At 39.2% G+C, this 20377-nt stretch overlaps 1 protein-coding gene across 1 annotated transcript; it reads right to left on the bottom strand.

Annotated features, from left to right (window-relative positions):
- Positions 1 to 7092: 7092 nt before the first annotated feature.
- Positions 7093 to 18512, bottom strand: LOC131955296 (deleted in malignant brain tumors 1 protein-like). The gene is made up of 12 exons (XM_059319367.1): positions 18259 to 18512; positions 17671 to 17830; positions 16169 to 16304; positions 14164 to 14305; positions 13785 to 13941; positions 11757 to 11968; positions 11130 to 11323; positions 10163 to 10254; positions 9484 to 9589; positions 8850 to 9076; positions 7827 to 7985; positions 7093 to 7481 (listed from the first exon to the last, which is right to left on the bottom strand). Exons 1-12 carry the CDS (start codon positions 18323 to 18325, stop codon positions 7211 to 7213), a joined length of 1923 nt encoding a protein of 640 aa, XP_059175350.1. The 5' UTR covers positions 18326 to 18512; the 3' UTR covers positions 7093 to 7210.
- Between the last annotated feature and the right edge of the window lie 1865 nt (positions 18513 to 20377).

Raw genomic sequence — 20377 nt, 5'->3', positions numbered from 1 at the left:
TGTCATGTTTTCTTTTCACCAAGCTAGTCGGCGACATGATGAATCTTGTAGCGACAAGCTAGGCGGCGGACCGATTACCTAATGAATCATGGGCTACAGTTGGTTGGCTTTATGGCCCTGGGGTGGGAGGGGGGGGGGTAAAGGTGTTGGGAGGGAAGAGTTTTGGAGATTTGACATTCTGGAGGTTAAATCTCGATGAAGCAAAACGTTGTACGACCTAATACATTAGTTAGACGCTCGGAAATCAATGTTACACTCTAAGACCCTAATGTAACAATCTCAGATAATAATGATACACTCTCAGGTATCAATGTTACACTCTCAGATATCAATGTTACACTCTCAGATATCAATGTTTAACTCTCAGATATCAATGTTACACTCTCAGATATCAATGTTTAACTCTCAGATATCAATGATACACTCTCAGATATCAATGTTACACTCTCAGATATCAATGTTTAACTCTCAGGTGTCAATGTTACACTATCAGATATCAATGATACACTCTCAGACCATAATGTTGCACTCTCAGATGTCCAAGTAACACTCTCGAATATCAATGTTAAAATCTCAGAAATCAATGTTACACTCACAGACCATAATGTTACACTCTCAGACCATAATGTTACACTCTCAGACCATAATGTTACACTCTCAGACCATAATGTTACACTCTCAGACCATAATGTTACACTCTCAGACCATAATGTTACACTCTCAGACCATAATGTTACACTCTCAGACCATAATGTTACAAGGCAAGGCCAGATCAGATGTTACTTCCTCATAAAGCACCAGTCAAATTCACAAATTTCATATCCTATAACAACAAATTTCAAATGTTTTCGAAACATTCGACTATTTTATATCTTATAACAAGTTTAAAACATTAAATCACTTTAAAATATTTTATACCCTCTGACAGAAAGTATCACATTAAAATATATCGTAAAACAAAAAATGTCACATTAAAATATATCGTAAAACAAAAAATGTCACATTCTAGTATTTTTCATTCATAAGCAGCCGAAGGACAAATACACGCAATGATTATTTTCTAGGAAAACGTTTTGCATTGAGGGCGGGTAGAGACAGGTGAGGCATCGTTAAATCTTGATAAAGCAGGAAATAGGCCCAAGCTCTAGTTCTTCAAGTGTTATTGTGCTTGCAGGCAATACAGAAGTACAGGGGGTGGGGGTGAGGGTGGGTGGTGGGGGGGGGGGGGGGTTGAGGAAGTGGTGGTAAGGGTAGTATCTATTTCTAGCTAAAGTAGAACCACCAGCGTGTTGTTCTAAAGAAAAAAATAACCACCCTTATGATTTTGTTTTATGTAGTTTTTATGACTCTACTGGCTATAAAGAATACCAGGAGAAATAAAATAAAAATCTTTAAAAAAAAAGAACTAATGAAATAAAACTAACAGGAATGTTTCTCTATACAAACTTACGTGTAAACTAAGGCGTAGAGACTAAGTCTGGAATCCAGGGCGCACTCAGAGGGCCCCGGGGCGGAATTCCAATTTTGCGCTCCCTTCCTCCCATTTATATAGTTATTTTTGTTTGTAAAAAATCGCCGACCTCCCCCCCCCCCTACACACACATTTAGTTCATGGCGCTACTTACCACTTTCACTATCCCGTAACATTGTCTATTTCGGTGCTACAAAATTAATGTAAAAAAAGCTAAATCAGTGTGTAAAGCCTTGTCGTTTATTTTCGTAACTTTGTATAATTCAACATTTCAGCTTAAAATGAGCTTTTTAATTCATTTTACTACCATTTTAACGCCCCCTGGGGTCGGCATCCGACTTACCCTAGTTACGCCGTGGGCGCACTGTCAATTTTGTGTGTGCGTTTGTGAGTGTTTCTATATCCTTTGATAGAATTTAGACGAAACTTATACATGAACAGTTTTTTTTTGTTTGTTATGTTTTCTAATACTTTACTATATGCCATTTTAATGTCATACAGCTGCGTTAGCCTTTAAATAATTTTTAATCTAGTCATCATAGAGCGTCTTAAAACATTGTGCCTGATCTAAGAGGTTGGTTCGTGTCAAGTTCTGATTGGGTAGGTCCACTGTCTTATGTTGTACTTGCTGGAACAATCTTAAATACAGTTTGTTTAAATAGTTGGATTATAAGTTTGGATGACGAATCCAATCATAAAAGTCGTTGGCTTGTACGTAGACAAAATTCTTAAAAAACGAGTTGTTATCAATAGCTAGCTCAGCGAAACCATACTCTATAAATAGCGTGCTATGTGCGCTGGACAGAAGCTAGCATACATATAGTGGACAGGACAGTAGCATGGACAATACGAAGCAGCATGAAGTCTCAGACAAATTTATTCCACGTATCCAACAACACATCCTGTCCATTGAGACTAAAGTCTCAGATAAATTTATCTGACGTATCCAACAATCCAACCTGTCCATTGAGACTAAAGTCTCAGATAAATTTATCTGACGTATCCAACAACCCAACCTGTCCATTGAGACTAAAGTCTCAGATAAATTTATCTGACGTATCCAACAACCCAACCTGTCCATTGAGACAAATTTATCTGACGTATCCAACAACCCAACCTGTCCATTGAGACTAAAGTCTCAGATAAATTTATCTGACGTATCCAACAACCCAACCTGTCCATTGAGACTAAAGTCTCAGATAAATTTATCTGACGTATCCAACAATCCAACCTGTCCATTGAGACTAAAGTCTCAGATAAATTTATCTGACGTATCCAACAAACCAACCTGTCCATTGAGACTAAAGTCTCAGATAAATTTATCTGACGTATCCAACAACCCAACCTGTCCATTGAGACTAAAGTCTCAGACAAATTTATCTGACGTATCCAACAAACCAACCTGTCCATTGACACTAAAGTCTCAGATAAATTTATCTGACGTATCCAACAAACCAACCTGTCCATTGAGACTAAAGTCTCAGATAAATTTATCTGACGTATCCAACAACCCAACCTGTCCATTGAGACTAAAGTCTCAGACAAATTTATCTGACGTATCCAACAACCCAACCTATCCATTGAGACAAATTTATCCCACGTATCCAACAAACCAACCTGTCCATTGACACTAAAGTCTCAGATAAATTTATCTGACGTATCCAACAATCCAACCTGTCCATTGAGACTAAAGTCTCAGATAAATTTATCTGACGTATCCAACAACCCAACCTGTCCATTGAGACTAAAGTCTCAGATAAATTTATCTGACGTATCCAACAACCCAACCTGTTCATTGAGACAAATTTATCTGACGTATCCAACAACCCAACCTGTCCATTGAGACTAAAGTCTCAGATAAATTTATCTGACGTATCCAACAACCCAACCTGTCCATTGAGACTAAAGTCTCAGATAAATTTATCTGACGTATCCAACAATCCAACCTGTCCATTGAGACTAAAGTCTCAGATAAATTTATCTGACGTATCCAACAAACCAACCTGTCCATTGAGACTAAAGTCTCAGATAAATTTATCTGACGTATCCAACAACCCAACCTGTCCATTGAGACTAAAGTCTCAGACAAATTTATCTGACGTATCCAACAAACCAACCTGTCCATTGACACTAAAGTCTCAGATAAATTTATCTGACGTATCCAACAAACCAACCTGTCCATTGAGACTAAAGTCTCAGATAAATTTATCTGACGTATCCAACAACCCAACCTGTCCATTGAGACTAAAGTCTCAGACAAATTTATCTGACGTATCCAACAACCCAACCTATCCATTGAGACAAATTTATCCCACGTATCCAACAATCCAACCTGTCCATTGAGACTAAAGTCTCAGATAATTTTATCTCACGTATCCAACAACCCAACCTGTCCATTGAGACTAAAGTCTCAGATAATTTTATCTCACGTATCCAACAATCCAACCTGTCCATTGAGACTAAAGTCTCAGATAAATTTATCTGACGTATCCAACAACCCAACCTGTCCATTGAGACTAAAGTCTCAGATAAATTTATCTGACGTATCCAACAATCCAACCTGTCCATTGAGACTAAAGTCTCAGATAAATTTATCCGACGTATCCAACAACCCAACCTGTCCATTGAGACTAAAGTCTCAGATAATTTTATCTCACGTATCCAACAACCCAACCTGTCCATTGAGACACATTTATCCCACGTATCCAACAACCCAACCTGTCCATTGAGACAAATTTATCCCACGTATCCAACAACCCAACCTGTCCATTGAGACATATTTATCCCACGTATCCAACAACCCAACCTGTCCATTGAGACACATTTATCCCACGTATCCAACAACCCAACCTGTCCATTGAGACTAAAGTCTCAGATAAATTTATCTGACGTATCCAACAATCCAACCTGTCCATTGAGACTAAAGTCTCAGATAAATTTATCCGACGTATCCAACAACCCAACCTGTCCATTGAGACTAAAGTCTCAGATAATTTTATCTCACGTATCCAACAACCCAACCTGTCCATTGAGACACATTTATCCCACGTATCCAACAACCCAACCTGTCCATTGAGACAAATTTATCCCACGTATCCAACAACCCAACCTGTCCATTGAGACATATTTATCCCACGTATCCAACAACCCAACCTGTCCATTGAGACACATTTATCCCACGTATCCAACAACCCAACCTGTCCATTGAGACACATTTATCCCACGTATCCAACAACCGGTTCCCAGAAAGAACCGCAACGGAAAAAAGCGCAACGGAAAAAAGCGCAAATCAAAAAGCGCAACGGAAAAAAGCGCACACGGAAAAAAGCGCAAAGAAATAAAAGCGCACACAGAAAAAAGCGCAAAGAGAAAAAAGCGCAAACGGAAAAAAGCGCAAAGAGAAAAAAGCGCACACAGAAAAAAGCGCAAACAAAAAAAAGCGCAAACGGAAAAAAGCGCAAAAAGAAAAAAGCGCACACGGAAAAAAGCGCAAAGAGATAAAAGCGCAAAGAGAAAAAAGCGCAAAGAGAAAAAAGCGCAAAGAGAAAAAAGCGCACACAGAAAAAAGCGCAAACAGAAAAAAGCGCAAAGGGAAAAAAGCGCAAAGAGAAAAAAGCGCAAACGGAAAAAAGCGCAAACAGAAAAAAGCGCACACAGAAAAAAGCGCAAACGGAAAAAAGCGCAAACAGAAACAGAAAAATGCGCAACCAGAAAAAACACAACGAAAAATGTGCAAAAGAGAAATTTAGCACAAAGACCATATGGACTAGATGACACATTTATACATGACTGTTAGGGCTTCTGTGAGAGTGTCGTGTTTGATCACGTGATCTACTACCATTTAAAGCGTACCACTACCATCTGCATTCCCATCACCACGATACAGGCGATAATCACTTCACACCGCCATAAAGTAAGCAAAGGACCGCTTTAAAGTTAGGGTAGGACCGCCTTAAATTAGCAAAGGACCGCTTTAAAGTTATGTTCTACCCTGATCAAGTCACTGAAACGAAGATGGGACTGTAGCGGCGGACTGGGGTCATGGAGTTGTACCCAGAAAACTAACATTGGGACTGTAGTGTGGCCTGTCGCCCCTCAAGGCATATCTGTCACCCCCATCCCCTCTTCAAGACATGTGTCTACCCCCCCCCCCCTTCCCCTTCTCAAGGAAAAGTTTGTGGCCCCTCAATACATATGTCCCCCCCCCCCCCATCCTCTCCTCAAGACATAGCTATCACCCCCCCCCCCCCCAAAGACATATCTATCGCTCCTCCAGTTCTAGCTATTATTTCTAAAGAGCTAGTTATCACCCATAAAAGCCAAACATACCACCACTAAAATAACAACAGATCAAATCAAAAGTCAAATAGAGGCAACAGATTAAGGAAGTTCTGTAAGATACGATCACGTAACTAAACAAAATGGCCGCCTTCTATGCATGTGGCAGTCACTACACAACGTACCAGTTCGCCTGGTATGTGTCAGTAATTAAAATATCTGCTGTCAATCTTTTCAAGCAATTAAGGAAGTTTAGTCTCTGATATTTATTTTATCTTGTTTACACCTGGTTTTAGAAATACAATCTGACAGTTTATTTGTCTAAATATAGACCTAGTTTCTGTGAGCTGAACTTGATTCTGTAATTCCTTTTTTTGCCGCAATCATGTCTTGTCACAATATCTGGTTGTCCTGTGGTTTGATTGTCTTGTTACATCTGGTAATCCAGGACTTTGGTTGTGATCAACAAAGATATTTTCTAATGGAGCCATTTTTTTCCAAAATTGCGTAGATTTATAAACGACACTCATGACATGAACTCAAGCACATCCACTGATCGAGCTACGTTATTTTCTCGTTTTTTTGTGTTCAATACAATATTTTAAAATTAATTTTCAATTACTAATATATAATTAGCTTGAAATTTATTAAATTTATTAGATATCGTTGCATTGTCACCAGAAATGGATTTACATGGTAAGTTGAAAACAAATCACTGTATAAAAATGGGTGAAAACAGTTTTAAAATATCAAACTCACAAACAAACGGACATTGTAACCAAAGTATAAGCTTATAGCTTATAAAAGTAGTTTTCTCCTTATTTTTATTTTAGATAAAAGCGTTTTAATATATTTTTTAATACATGTTATTTAAATGACATATTCTGTAGTTTTTGGAATGGATGTCTAGAATATATTGCATTTCAGATACAGCAGGTTATGCACATTCTGCACATCTTAATCATCAGTTTACATTTGTACATCTAAATCTGCACATTTTATCAGCTGATGATTTGGCCATACATACAAAATGGCTACAACCGTTTCATCTTATTGTTACTAATCTTTTGGTAAACAAGTAAAAAATAACATTGTACACAAAGATATGAAAGCTTTAAAAATTGAATTTCAATATCGAGGTTACTTATAGAAAGCAAATAACTTTATTTATAAGCAATGTATGTAACTATTTATAGACATAAAAACCACTCTGGTGTTGTTACAAAAACTAGAACTTCATGTCAAGCTTGTTAAATTTATTGAAGCGTTGGATGGAATGATTGTGGGATTGTATAGTAAGGTAGGTGTGTGTGGGTGGGGGTGGCCGGGGGGGGGGGGGGGCGGGCGAATTCGGATAAAAAACTATTTGTTATGGCAAATTGATATATGCATGTGCTAAGTAAATATATAGAACTGCGATCCTATGTTGTTTGTGTATATACACATCTGCTAAATGTTTAGTTATATTAATCTGGCGATAACTAGACCGACCAACGTTAGCAGAAGCAGCCAATCAAACACGAGCCTTTGTTTGTTGTTGTTAGGATCCAGCTCAGACCGGATGGTCCGTGTTTTTGTCTTGCGGGCCACGTGACTAAAAACTGGTTCAAGGTCAGGGTCATAGGAAGGTGAGTCCTCGTCCAGGTCCCGGATGTTGAGGGTCTGTGAGATGACCGTGTTGACCTCTGTCAGGTGACCAGCGTCCCTCTTACGTCGGCTCTGGATGCACGTTCTAAATTAGAAACATCAGTCAGTCAGCAACCATCATATTGAAAGCACTGCTCAACGTGATCTCATGTGTACATGGTGCTAGCAGTTTTAAAATACCCTGTCTCAGGTTTAACACCTGTTTTACCTGTACTCACCTACCAGAGGTTTAACACCTGTTTTACCTGTACTCACCTGCCAGAGGTTTACCACATGTTTTACCTGTACTCACCTGTCTCAGGTTAAACACCTGTTGTACCTGTACTCAACTGTCTCATGTTTAACACCTGTTGTACCTGTACTCACCTGCCACAGGTTTAACACCTGTTGTACATGCCACATGTTTAACACCTGTTGTACCTGTACTCACCTGTCGCAGTACGGTTTATCATCAGTAGCCTGACAGACCCTGAGCTGACAGGTGATGTAGACGGTGGAGTAGCCGAAGAACTTGAAGGCCTTGAAGCGGAACCCCTGGGTTGTGTTGCTGATGGGATACACCGTCACGGTACTTAGCGTCGCCGGGCATCTGGGGCAGGGGAAGCAGAGCTGGTCTGATTATAGTGATTACTCTTTGATTTTGGTGTTTACAAAAAGCAATGGCAAGCCTAGGTTATGAAAGGATTCAGTAATCTTTTTAGCGGACCTAAAAGCCCTAATTTGAACCATACAAGTGTTTTAAGGGGTTGCCTTTAAGCTTATTTCTTTTTTAAACACAAGAGTACCTTTCGTAACAGTTTAACACAATGTAACGGAAACATTTCTTCCCCCAATCCAGTGTTTCTTCCAGACTTTTTTCTCTGGGGGGAGGGGGGGGGGGGGACTAAAATTTCCTGGAAGAAACTTTGCCCCGATCTCTATGAGCGTGAAGTCATTAAGTAAAAATGTGAGCCAGTAAAACGTGGTGTAAAGGCATCGGTGACACAGTGAACATCAGAAGTGAATCAGTATAACAGAAATGACCCAGTATAACAGAAATGAGCCAGTATAACAGAAATGACCCAGTATAACAGAAATGATCCAGTATAACAGAAATGAGCCAGTATAACAGAAATGAGCCAGTATAACAGAAATGAGCCAGTATAACAGAAGTGACCCAGTATAACAGAAATGAGCCAGTATAACAGAAATGAGCCAGTATAACAGAAATGAGCCAGTATAACAGAAGTGACCCATTATAACAGAAATGACCCAGTATAACAGAAATGAGCCAGTATAACAGAAATGAGCCAGTATAACAGAAATGACCCAGTATAACAGAAGACCCAGTATAATAGAAATGACCCAGTATAACAAAAATGACCCAGTATAACAGAAATGACCCAGTATAACAGAAGTGACCCATATAACAGAAGTGACCCAGTAAAACACCATGAGTGAGCCAGGGACCCACTTGTTCTCTATGAGCGGGTACTCGGGGTAGCTGAGGCTGGACCGTCCACCAATGGGGTTGACGCTACAGCCCAGCAGAACCAGCTTCAGCTCCTCGTCCTTGAACAGTGACTCGGACTCGGCCTTGACCTTCACGCCCACATACACCCAGTTGCCGACGGTTATAGAATAAGGGTTGTCGTTGATAACGACGTCACACATCTCGTTCTGATAAAAGTGGATCTCTGCCTGTTAGAAGGAAGAAATATGGAGCTAAACATAAACATGTTCTGTGTATCTACTTATCTTTTTACAAACAATTTTAATGACTCAAATATTTTCAAGTTTAAATATGCCTACGACCAGAACCGTTATTTATTAGATTAAAGCTAAGGCTAAATATATGGCGTTATTTATTGTACCAATAGAGTAGTTTAGTCTCTTGTATATTATGAAGGGGGGGGGGGACTGTTTTCAGGAGCACACATGGGCTTTTTTCCTTAGCCCGATTGGAGTCGGTTTATTTCTGGAACCCACTGCCCGTTTTGTGACTAAAATAAATTTTATTCAAATACGAAACTCATTGATCTGGATAAATGTTAAGTTTTCAAATACAACCCAAGTCAAGATAAAAAAAAACCCCAGAAATTTCTTACATCGTAATCGAAGTATCTGAGAAGTGACGAGTATTCTGAGATTGTCTTGGGCACAAACTTGATGGAGACGTTCTTGTCTTCCGGCAAACAACATTTGATGTCAAATCTGCAGACGACATTGTAGGTTTTACCGTAATCAAAACATTGTACCAAAAACACGGTTTAACGATTAGGATGTTGTCCTACTCTGAAAATGTTTAGGGGTCATCCATAAATGACGTCACGCTTTTTTTGACGATTTTTACCTCCCCCCCCTCCCCTCCGTCACACGTCGTCACAAAAAGCCAGACCCCTAAAATGACGTCACACCTCAACCTACAACCCCCCTCAAAATTGCAGTTGAATTTTTTAAAAACATCGATATTTTTCCAAAATCTTGTCTAAACTATTACAATTTATTAAAACAGTTATCTAAAACGCGAAATAACGTCTGAAATTCGTTTTCTAACATTGCTTTTTTATAATGCAAAAAATGTGACGTCGCAACATCTGACCCCCCCCCCCCCCCTCCCCCTCATCACACATCGTCACAAAATTACGGACCCCCCCTCCCCCCTACGAGTGTGACGTCATTTATGGATGACCCCTTATATTGTAAATGCCTTAAAAATGGAACGGCTAACTAAAATAATTCGTTTAGAACAGGCCTTCTTAAAGGTCATGGCCACGACCTACTTACACATGACGGCGGAAGTCAAGCAGAAGGTTGCCCTGGGAGATTTGATAGATGTACTCCACAGCGTTCTCATAGCATCTGTTGGTCCCGTTTTTCTGGGAGATTGTGTTAAAAGTAAGGATAAACCCCAGTTTATTTGGGAGATTGTTTTAAAAGTTAGGATAAATAGTTTCTCTGAGAGATGTGTTAAAAGTTAGGATAAAACACAGTTTGTCTGGGTGATGTGTTAAAAATTAGGATAAAACACAGTTTCTCTGGGAGATTGTGTTAAAAGTTAGGATAGAACACAGTTTCTCTGGGAAATTGTGTTAAAAGTTAGGATAAAACACAGTTTCTCTGGGAGATGTGTTAAAAGTTAGGATAAAACACAGTTTGTCTGGGAGCTGTGTTAAAAGTTAGGATAAAACACAGTTTGTCTGGGAGATTGTGTTGGAAGTTAAAATAAAACGCCGCCTTTCTTTGTACTTATTTAAATAGTGCAAACATTTAGTACATACAAAAAAGATCACTTGTTAAGTACTCACGTAGGCCGTACTCCCACTGTGTGGGATGGTGACGTTATACTCACATAGGCCGTACTCCCACTGTGTGGGATGGTGACGTTATACTCACATAGGCCGTACTCCCACTGAGTGGGATGGTGACGTTATACTCACATAGGCCGTACTCCCACTGTGTGGGATGGTGACGTTATACTCACATAGGCCGTATTCCCACTATGTGGGATGGTGACGTTATACTCACATAGGCCGTACTCCCACTGTGTGGGATGGTGACGTTATACTCACATAGGCCGTACTCCCACTGTGTGGGATGGTGACGTTATACTCACATAGGCCGTACTCCCACTGTGTGGGATGGTGACGTTATACTCACATAGGCCGTACTCCCACTGTGTGGGATGGTGACGTTATACTCACATAGGCCGTACTCCCACAGCTGCTGTGTGGGATGGTGACGTTATACTCACATAGGCCGTACTCCCACAGCTGCTGTGTGGGATGGTGACGTTGAAGCTGGTGCTGGACAGCTGGATGTGACTAGCCGTGCAGCTGGGCTGGTTGACAATGATGACGTTGGAGCTGGTGATGTCTGGGAAATCTTTGAGGGGGAAACTCAGGACCATGTTGCCGGTGTAGGAGGTGCAGTCAAAGATAGGTTGTGCTGTGGGGTAGAGAAGGTAGGTTGTGCTGGGGGTAGAGAAGGTAGGTTGTGTTGGGGGGTAGAGAAGGTAGGTTGTGCTGGGGGGTAGAGAAGGTAGGTTGTGTTGGGGGTGGGGTAGGTAGGTGGTGTTGGGGGTAGGGTAGGTAGGTTGTGTTAGGGGTAGGGAAGGTAGGTTGTGTTAGGGGTAGGGAAGGTAGGTTGTGCTGGGGGTAGAGAAGATAGATTGTGCTGGGGGGATAAAAAAGGTCGATTGGGATGGTGGATAGAGAATGTAGAATGTAGAACAATGAGCAAGTAAACAGTCAACAAATGTTGTGTTCTAAAATAGAGCAGTGTAATTTGAATGTAATCTATCCAGTAGTTTATGTAAGCCACATCCCACCAGCTAGGGCGTCAGCTTACATGTATGTGTAAGTGTTAAGAAACAACTCACGAGGTACGACCACTTCTGGTGTGATGACGCACTGCACGCCCGCCAGATCCTTGCTCGTGCATCCCCTGGTGTTTGGTAGTGAGTGCTTACAGTTAAAGATGCTCGACTCACTCCCTGTGCACTCGACCGTATCCCACGCGATGTCCACAGTGGCGGGCACAGCTGGGCGGTACCTGGTCTCTACAGCTGGTCTAGGGCAGCAGGTGTCGTTACTGGGGACACAAGACAGCAGGTGTCGTTACTGGGGACACAAGACAGCAGGTGTCGTTACTGGGGACACAAGACAGCAGGTGTCGTTACTGGGGACACAGGACAGCAGGTGTCGTTACTGGGGACACAAGACAGCAGGTGTCGTTACTGGGGACACAGGACAGCAGGTGTCGTTACTGGGGACACAGGACAGCAGGTGTCGTTACTGGGGACACAGGACAGCAGGTGTCGTTACTGGGGACACGTTAGTACAGGACAGCAGGTGTCGTTACTGGGGACACAGGACAGCAGGTGTCATTACTGGGGACACAGGACAGCAGGTGTCGTTACTGGGGACACGTTAGTACAGGACAGCAGGTGTCGTTACTGGGGACACAGGACAGCAGGTGTCGTTACTGGGGACACGTTAGTACAGGACAGCAGGTGTCGTTACTGGGGACACAGGACAACAGGTGTCGTTACTGGGGACACAAGACAGCAGGTTTCGTTACTGGGGACACAAGACAACAGGTGTCGTTACTGGGGACACAAGACAGCAGGTGTCGTTACTGGGGACACAGGACAGCAGGTGTCGTTACTGGGGACACAAGACAGCAGGTTTCGTTACTGGGGACACAAGACAGCAGGTGTCGTTACTGGGGACACAGGACAGCAGGTTTCGTTACTGGGGACACAGGACAGCAGGTTTCGTTACTGGGGACACAAGACAGCAGGTGTCGTTACTGGGGACACAGGACAACAGGTGTCGTTACTGGGGACACAGGACAGCAGGTTTCGTTACTGGGGACACGTTAGTACAGGACAGCAGGTGTCGTTACTGGGGACACAGGACAGCAGGTGTCGTTACTGGGGACACAAGACAGCAGGTTTCGTTACTGGGGACACAAGACAGCAGGTGTCGTTACTGGGGACACAGGACAGCAGGTTTCGTTACTGGGGACACAGGACAGCAGGTGTCGTTACTGGGGACACAGGACAGCAGGTGTCGTTACTGGGGACACAGGACAGCAGGTTTCGTTACTGGGGACACGTTAGTACAGGACAGCAGGTGTCGTTACTGGGGACACAGGACAGCAGGTGTCGTTACTGGGGACACAGGACAGCAGGTGTCGTTACTGGGGACACGTTAGTACAGGACAGCAGGTGTCGTTACTGGGGACACAGGACAGCAGGTGTCGTTACTGGGGACACAAGACAGCAGGTGTCGTTACTGGGGACACAGGACAGCAGGTTTCGTTACTGGGGACACAGGACAGCAGGTGTCGTTACTGGGGACACAGGACAGCAGGTTTCGTTACTGGGGACACAAGACAGCAGGTGTCGTTACTGGGGACACAAGACAGCAGGTGTCGTTACTGGGGACACAGGACAGCAGGTTTCGTTACTGGGGACACAGGACAGCAGGTGTCGTTACTGGGGACACAGGACAGCAGGTTTCGTTACTGGGGACACGTTAGTACAGGTCAGGGGCAGCAGGTGATGGGAAATATGATACAGCTGTCAGCCTGCCACACAACTTACTTGTTGTAACAAAGTTCCCTGCATACAACTTACTTGTTGTAACAAAGTTCCCTGCGCACAACTTACTTGTTGTAACAAAGTTCCCTGCACACAACTTACTTGTTGTAACAAAGTTCCCTGCACACAACTTACTTGTTGTAACAAAGTTCCCTGCACACAACTTACTTATTGTAACAAAGTTCCCTGCACACAACTTACTTATTATAACAAAGTTCCCTGCACACAACTTACTTATTGTAACAAAGTTCCCTGCACACAACCTACTTGTTGTAACAAAGTTCCCTGCCCACAACCTACTTGTTGTAACAAAGTTCCCTGCACACAACCTTCGCGTCCCTCTCGCTCCACTTGTCGTCACAAACAAACTGCCATTTGTTGTCTTTCAAGACCTGCACGAACCCCATGCCTGGCACTCCGGCAACCCCATGTAGCCTGACGTTGTTGGCACCGGATGCTGGAGGGATGAGAGCGATTGTTTCAATATTTTAATGAGTGTCCTTCTAGACATATGTCAATATACAGATAACGTGATCACAAATATTATTTTAAATTTTGTACTAAGATGATATGTGGGGATGTAAAAATGGAAACCTTACAGCACTGAGATGGTACATGTAAAGATGGAAACCTTACAGCACTGAGATGGTATGTGGAGATATAAAGATGGAAACCTTACAGCACTGAGATGGTATGTCCACAGCTGGTAATGCTGCTGGTGGCGGCTGTGTACCACGTGGGTATGTAGACCCCGACACGCTGAAGACAGTTAAAGCACCAGCAGGATCGGGTGAGCTACATCTGACAGCAACTTCCGCATCCTGTCTCAGACAGAACCAACAGACACACATCAGTGGTAGCATTGTCTCAGTCAGAACCAACAGACACACATCAGTGATAGCATTGTCTCAGTCAGAACCAACAGACACACATCAGTGATGGCATTGAATAATGCAGTATTGAATAAATCATGACATCTCTAGCAGTATTGTGTCACATTCATACTTAAAACTTAAAAAAAATCAGTGTAATGTTTACAAAAATGCAAAAAAAAAGTTTTAATAACAAACTTTTATGTAATAATGCACTACAAAGGAGAAAGTAATTTTATTTAGTTACAAAATAATACACATTTATTTAAATAACTATAAAGAAAAGCGTAGGTCACTTTATTATCTATTGGATACCTTTACTAATGTTTAGGAAGAGACGCACGGTTTTCTTTATAGTTATTTAAATAGTAGTGTATAGTTAAAGAAAATCTTGTTCTCATTTTAGTGCATTATTACTTAAAAAGCTTATTAGTTAAAAGTTATTTTTTTTTGCAATGATTTTCTGTACTTTATATTTTTATTTTTAATAGATTTGCGTGACTAAGCACTTTTGCGCATGAAGTGCACATAATAATGCGTGTATGTGTAGAAAGAGTAGTAGGACAGCCTACTAATTTCAGGAAATTTTAATGAATTCATAAAAACTTAATTAGTCATCCAATTTAGTCACATTTAATGTCATATTGCATTGTCTTCTAGTCTTGACCCACGTGCCAAATTAGAAACGAATCTGTAAGTTAGAAATGCCTGAAATTTCGCTTGCCCGTTTCGAACTATTAGGACAGACAAACTGATGACAGACAGAGGAAGCAACTTAATACAAATAAAAAAAAACCGTTTTATTAATAACAAGCTTTTATGTAATAATGCACTAAAAAGTAGAAAATAAATGATTTTCTTTAAATATTTAATAATACACATCCATTTAAATCACTTTAAAGAAAAGCGTGGGTCACTTATAATGTACTGGAGACCTTTACTAATATTTAGGAAGAAAACCACGCTTTTCTGTATAGTTATTTAAATAGTAGATCTAGTGTGTTATTATATATTTAAAGAAAATCATCTACTTTCTTCTTTGTAGTTCATTTTTCCATAAAAGCTTGTTATTAAAAAGTTTTTTGTATGAATTTGTTTTAGTACTTTAAAATTATTTTTTTTAACTTAAAACATTGGAGTTTTGTGACTAAAAATTATTGAGCACTAAATGATCATGATCATGCGCGTATAATAGTGCAGTAAATAGTGGGCACCCTACAATATTTAGGATCTTGTAATGAATTCATAAAACATCATTAAGTCAAATTTGATGTCAAATTGCTTTGTCGTCGGGTCTTGACCCACTTGCCAAGTTTGAAACGATTCTGTCAATCAGAAGTGCTCGACAGTTTTGATCCAAAACGACAGAAAGACAAATAGACTAAGAAAGCAAGTTAATAAAAAGATTGTAAAAATAAAACTGGAAACAAATTATGTTGGTATAAATTGTAAAGTTAAAATTGCTTTGTCGTCGGGTCTTGACCCACTTGCCAAGTTTGAAACGATTCTGTCAATCAGAAGTGCTCGACAGTTTTGATCCAAAACGACAGAAAGGCAAATAGACTAAGAAAGCAAGTTAATAAAAAGATTGTAAAAATAAAACTGGAAACAAATTATGTTGGTATAAATTGTAAAGTTAAATATATCATTGTAATATAAAAAAATATCAGTTTATGTGAAGAAAATGAAATTTGTTTATTAACGAATTATGCTGATATATAAAATTCATTGAAATGTTAAAGATGTTGTTAAGTAAAAAAAAAAAATCAGATTTTAACAGAAGCGTTCTAGTGATATGAGCAGACACAGTACCGTGTAGGAGCAGTTGACGATAGGTGCACGCATGCATTTGGAGAGGGTGAGTTCTGTCCCGACACATACAGGCTCACTCAGCAGATAGTTGTGGCTGCCCTCGCCAAACTCGTTAGCACCGGCCACTACACCTGAACTGTGAGGAGGATGTGTACATCAGTGGGGGTGTAGGGTGTGGTGGTGTACATCAGTGGGGGTGTGGGGTGTGGTGGTTTGGTAGTGTGGTGTGTGGTGTGTGGGGTAAGCGGTGTGATAGGGTGGGGGTGTGTTTATGTCGTGTGTGATGTGTGGTGTGTGGGGTAAGCGGTGTGGTGACAAAAGAATGTAATGCAAGTATTTTAAACTCGTAACAGATGAAGTATTTAACAGAAAAAATATTTAACTTGTATTTTAATAGAAGAAATATTTAAATTGTATTTTTTAGAAGAAATATTTAACTTGTATTTTAACAAAAGAAATATTTAACTTGAATTTTAACAGAAGAAATATTTAACTTGTATTTTTTAGAAGAAATATTTATATCGTATTTTAAAAGAAGAAATATTTGACTTGTATTTTAACAGAAGAAATATTCAAATAGTATTTTTTTAGAAGAAATATTTATATCGAATTTTAACAGAAGAAATATTTAACTTGTATTTTAACAGAAGAAATATTGTACTTGTATTTTAACAGACGAAATATTGTACTTGTATTTTAACAGAAGAAATATTGTACTTGTATTTTAACAGAAGAAATATTTAACTTGTATTTTAACACAAGAAATATTTGACTTGTATTTTAACAGAAGAAATATTGTACTTGTATTTTAACACAAGAAATATTGTACTTGCATTTTAACAGAAGAAATATTGTACTTGTATTTTAACAGAAGAAATATTGTACTTGTATTTTAACACAAGAAATATTGTACTTGTATTTTAACAGAGGAACTATTGTACTTGTATTTTAACAGAAGAAATATTGTACTTGTATTTTAACAGAAGAAATATTGTACTTGTATTTTAACAGAAGAAATATTGTACTTGTATTTTAACAGAGGAAATATTGTATTTTTATTTTAACAGAAGAAATATTGTACTTGTATTATAACAGAAGAAATATTGTACTTGTATTTTAACACAAGAAATATTGTACTTGTATTTTAACAGAAGAAATATTGTACTTGTATTATAACAGAAGAAATATTGTACTTGTATTTTAACACAAGAAATATTGTACTTGTATTTTAACACAAGAAATATTGTACTTGTATTTTAACAGAAGAAATATTGTACTTGTATTTTAACAGAAGAAATATTGTACTTGTATTTTAACAGAAGAAATATTGTACTTGTATTTTAACATAAGAAATATTGTACTTGTATTTTAACAGAAAAAAATATTGTACTTGTATTTTAACACAAGAAATATTGTACTTGTATTTTAACACAAGAAATATTGTACTAGTATTTTAACATAAGAAATATTGTACTTGTATTTTAACAGAAGAAATATTGTACTTGTATTTTAACATCTTGCAAACCACAAGAGCCTCATTATTCGTCCAAGATTTGTCGCAAATTGAACCGTTGACAGGTTCAAAGTCCATCTGGATAACAACCCGACCTGTTCCAGGTACATTTCCTGGTTCTAGTGCCAGGTACGTTATTTGGCTGGTGTCTGGGGATAAACAAGTTGCAGGAATTTGTTGCAGGAGTTTCTATTATATGCGGAGTTTTTTGCAAGATTGTTTTTAGGAGTTTGTCACTGTCACTAGACATTTAATACATTACATAAATTTGTCGCAATCAAAAGTTGCAGGACTTTGTCGCGTGTGCCGATTTAACGTTTAAAAACTATTTATTATTTTTTTTTAAATTCAACTTTTAATTTGTTAGTCAACTATTCAACATCTCATATCAATCGAAATAAATTTTAAAATCAATATAACTATGTCATTCCACTTGACCTTGTCAGTTACCATGACATTGTCAGTCAACATAACCTTGTCAATTAACATAACCTTGTCATTTAACATGATTTTGCCAGTCAACATGATCAGTCAAGATGACTTTGTCAGTCAACATGATCTGGTCAGTCAACATTACCTTGTCCCCAGCATCCATCCAGCAACAGTCCAACAAGAAAAGACAGACAGCAGACTTGAATCTTCATGTTGTTTTATTAGAGCAACAACTCATCAGCCCAACCTAAGACAACTAAACGTGTACCATCAAATACAGAAGAGCGGAGAAAATGTAACGATATATGTGACGTGTTCTCTGGTTATCTAGATGTACAGCTAGGGGATTTGATAACTTGGCCAAGGTCACCCCAAGAGATGACTAGAAAACCGGTAGGACCAGTTTTGAACAAAAGCTTTTCAAAAGTCGGAGAAAAAGTTAAAAAAAAAACCCAGGAAGAATTACGTATCTCGAGGATATTCCTAGAAAGTCAAACAATATGAATTCACCCCCAGATTATGGGCGGGAACGATACAATAGTGTGCTGGTCTTATGAGGGTGTTTTTACACCGGTATCGTAATGGCCCGGGGCTTGAGACATCAGGCCGCCATGTTGGAATTAAAAAGATTTCACCTAGTGATGGTAACTAGCTAATGACGGGATCAGGGTTTAGCATCACCCCAGATAAAGAGGGGATCTAGTGTTATAACCACCCCAGGTAAAGAGGGGATCTAGTGTTATAACCACCCCAGGTAAAGAGGGGATCTAGTGTTATAACCACCCCAGATAAAGAGGGGATCTAGTGTTATAACCACCCCAGGTAAAGAGGGGATCTAGTGTTATAACCACCCCAGATAAAGAGGGGATCTAGTGTTATAACCACCCCAGATAAAGAGGGGATCTAGTGTTATAACCACCCCAGATAAAGAGGGGATCTAGTGTTATAATCACCCCAGGTACAGAGGGGATCGGGTGTTATAACCACCCCAGGTAAAGAGGGGATCTAGTGTTATAACCACCCCAGGTACAGAGGGGATCAGGTGTTATTATCACCCCAGGTAAAGAGGGGATCAGGTGTTATAACCACCCCAGGTAAAGAGGGGATCAGGTGTTATTATCAGGTTCTTGTTTTTGATCATTGCTTCTGGTTTAAGTTTTTGATCATTGCTTCTGGTTTAAGTTTTTGATCATTGCTTCTGTTTTAAGTTTTTGATCATTGCTTCTGGTTTTAGTTTTTGATCATTGCTTCATGTTTAAGTTTTTGATCATTGTTTCTGGTTTTAGTTTTTGATTATTTCTTCTGGTTTTAGTTTTTGATCATTGCTTCTGGTTTTAGTTTTTGATCATTGCTTCTGGTTTGAGTTTTTAATCATTGCTTCTGGTTTAAGTTTTTGATCATTGCTTCTGTTTTAAGTTTTTGATCATTGCTTCTGGTTTTAGTTTTTGATCATTGCTTCATGTTTAAGTTTTTGATCATTGTTTCTGGTTTTAGTTTTTGATCATTGCTTCTGGTTTAAGTTTTTGATCATTGCTTCTGGTTTTAGTTTTTGATCATTGCTTCTGGTTTAAGTTTTTAATCATTGCTTCTGTTTTAAGTTTTTGATCATTGCTTCTGGTTTTAGTTTTTGATCATTGCTTCATGTTTAAGTTTTTGATCATTGCTTCTGGTTTTAGTTTTTGATCATTGCTTCTGGTTTTAGTTTTTGATCATTGCTTCTGGTTTTAGTTTTTGATCATTGCTTCTGGTTTTAGTTTTTGATCATTGCTTCTGGTTTTAGTTTTTGATCATTGCTTCTGGTTTTAGTTTTTGATCATTGCTTGTGGTTTTAGTTTTTGATCATTGCTTCTGGTTTAAGTTTTTGATCATTGCTTCTGGTTTTAGTTTTTGATCATTGCTTCTGGTTTTAGTTTTTGATCATTGCTTCTGGTTTTAGTTTTTGATCATTGCTTCTGGTATAGTTTTTGATCATTGCTTCTGGTTTTAGTTTTTGATCATTGCTTCTGGTTTTAGTTTTTGATTATTTCTTCTGGTTTTAGTTTTTGATCATTGCTTGTGGTTTTAGTTTTTGATCATTGCTTCTGGTTTTAGTTTTTGATCATTGCTTCTGGTTTTAGTTTTTGATCATTGCTTCTGGTTTTAGTTTTTGATCATTGCTTGTGGTTTTAGTTTTTGATTATTTCTTCTGGTTTTAGTTTTTGATCATTGCTTGTGGTTTTAGTTTTTGATCATTGCTTCTGGTTTTAGTTTTTGATCATTGCTTC

The sequence above is a fragment of the Physella acuta genome, unplaced genomic scaffold (genome assembly GCF_028476545.2).
Source record: "Physella acuta isolate Inbredline_101_S28 unplaced genomic scaffold, ASM2847654v3 ptg001062l, whole genome shotgun sequence".
Classification (NCBI taxonomy): domain Eukaryota; kingdom Metazoa; phylum Mollusca; class Gastropoda; family Physidae; genus Physella; species Physella acuta.
Note: the sequence above shows the minus strand (reverse complement) of the source record. Positions and strands in the feature narration are given on the sequence as shown.

Coding starts and splice junctions, on each gene's coding strand:
- LOC131955296 (XM_059319367.1), bottom strand. CDS start 18,325: ATGAAGATTCAAGTCTGCTGTCTGTCTTTTCTTGTTGGACTGTTGCTG. Junction 14,306..16,168: donor TCGTCAACTGCTCCTACACG/GTACTGTGTCTG, acceptor TGTCTGAGACAG/GATGCGGAAGTTGCTGTCAG. Junction 11,324..11,756: donor ACCAGAAGTGGTCGTACCTC/GTGAGTTGTTTC, acceptor TCTACCCCACAG/CACAACCTATCTTTGACTGC.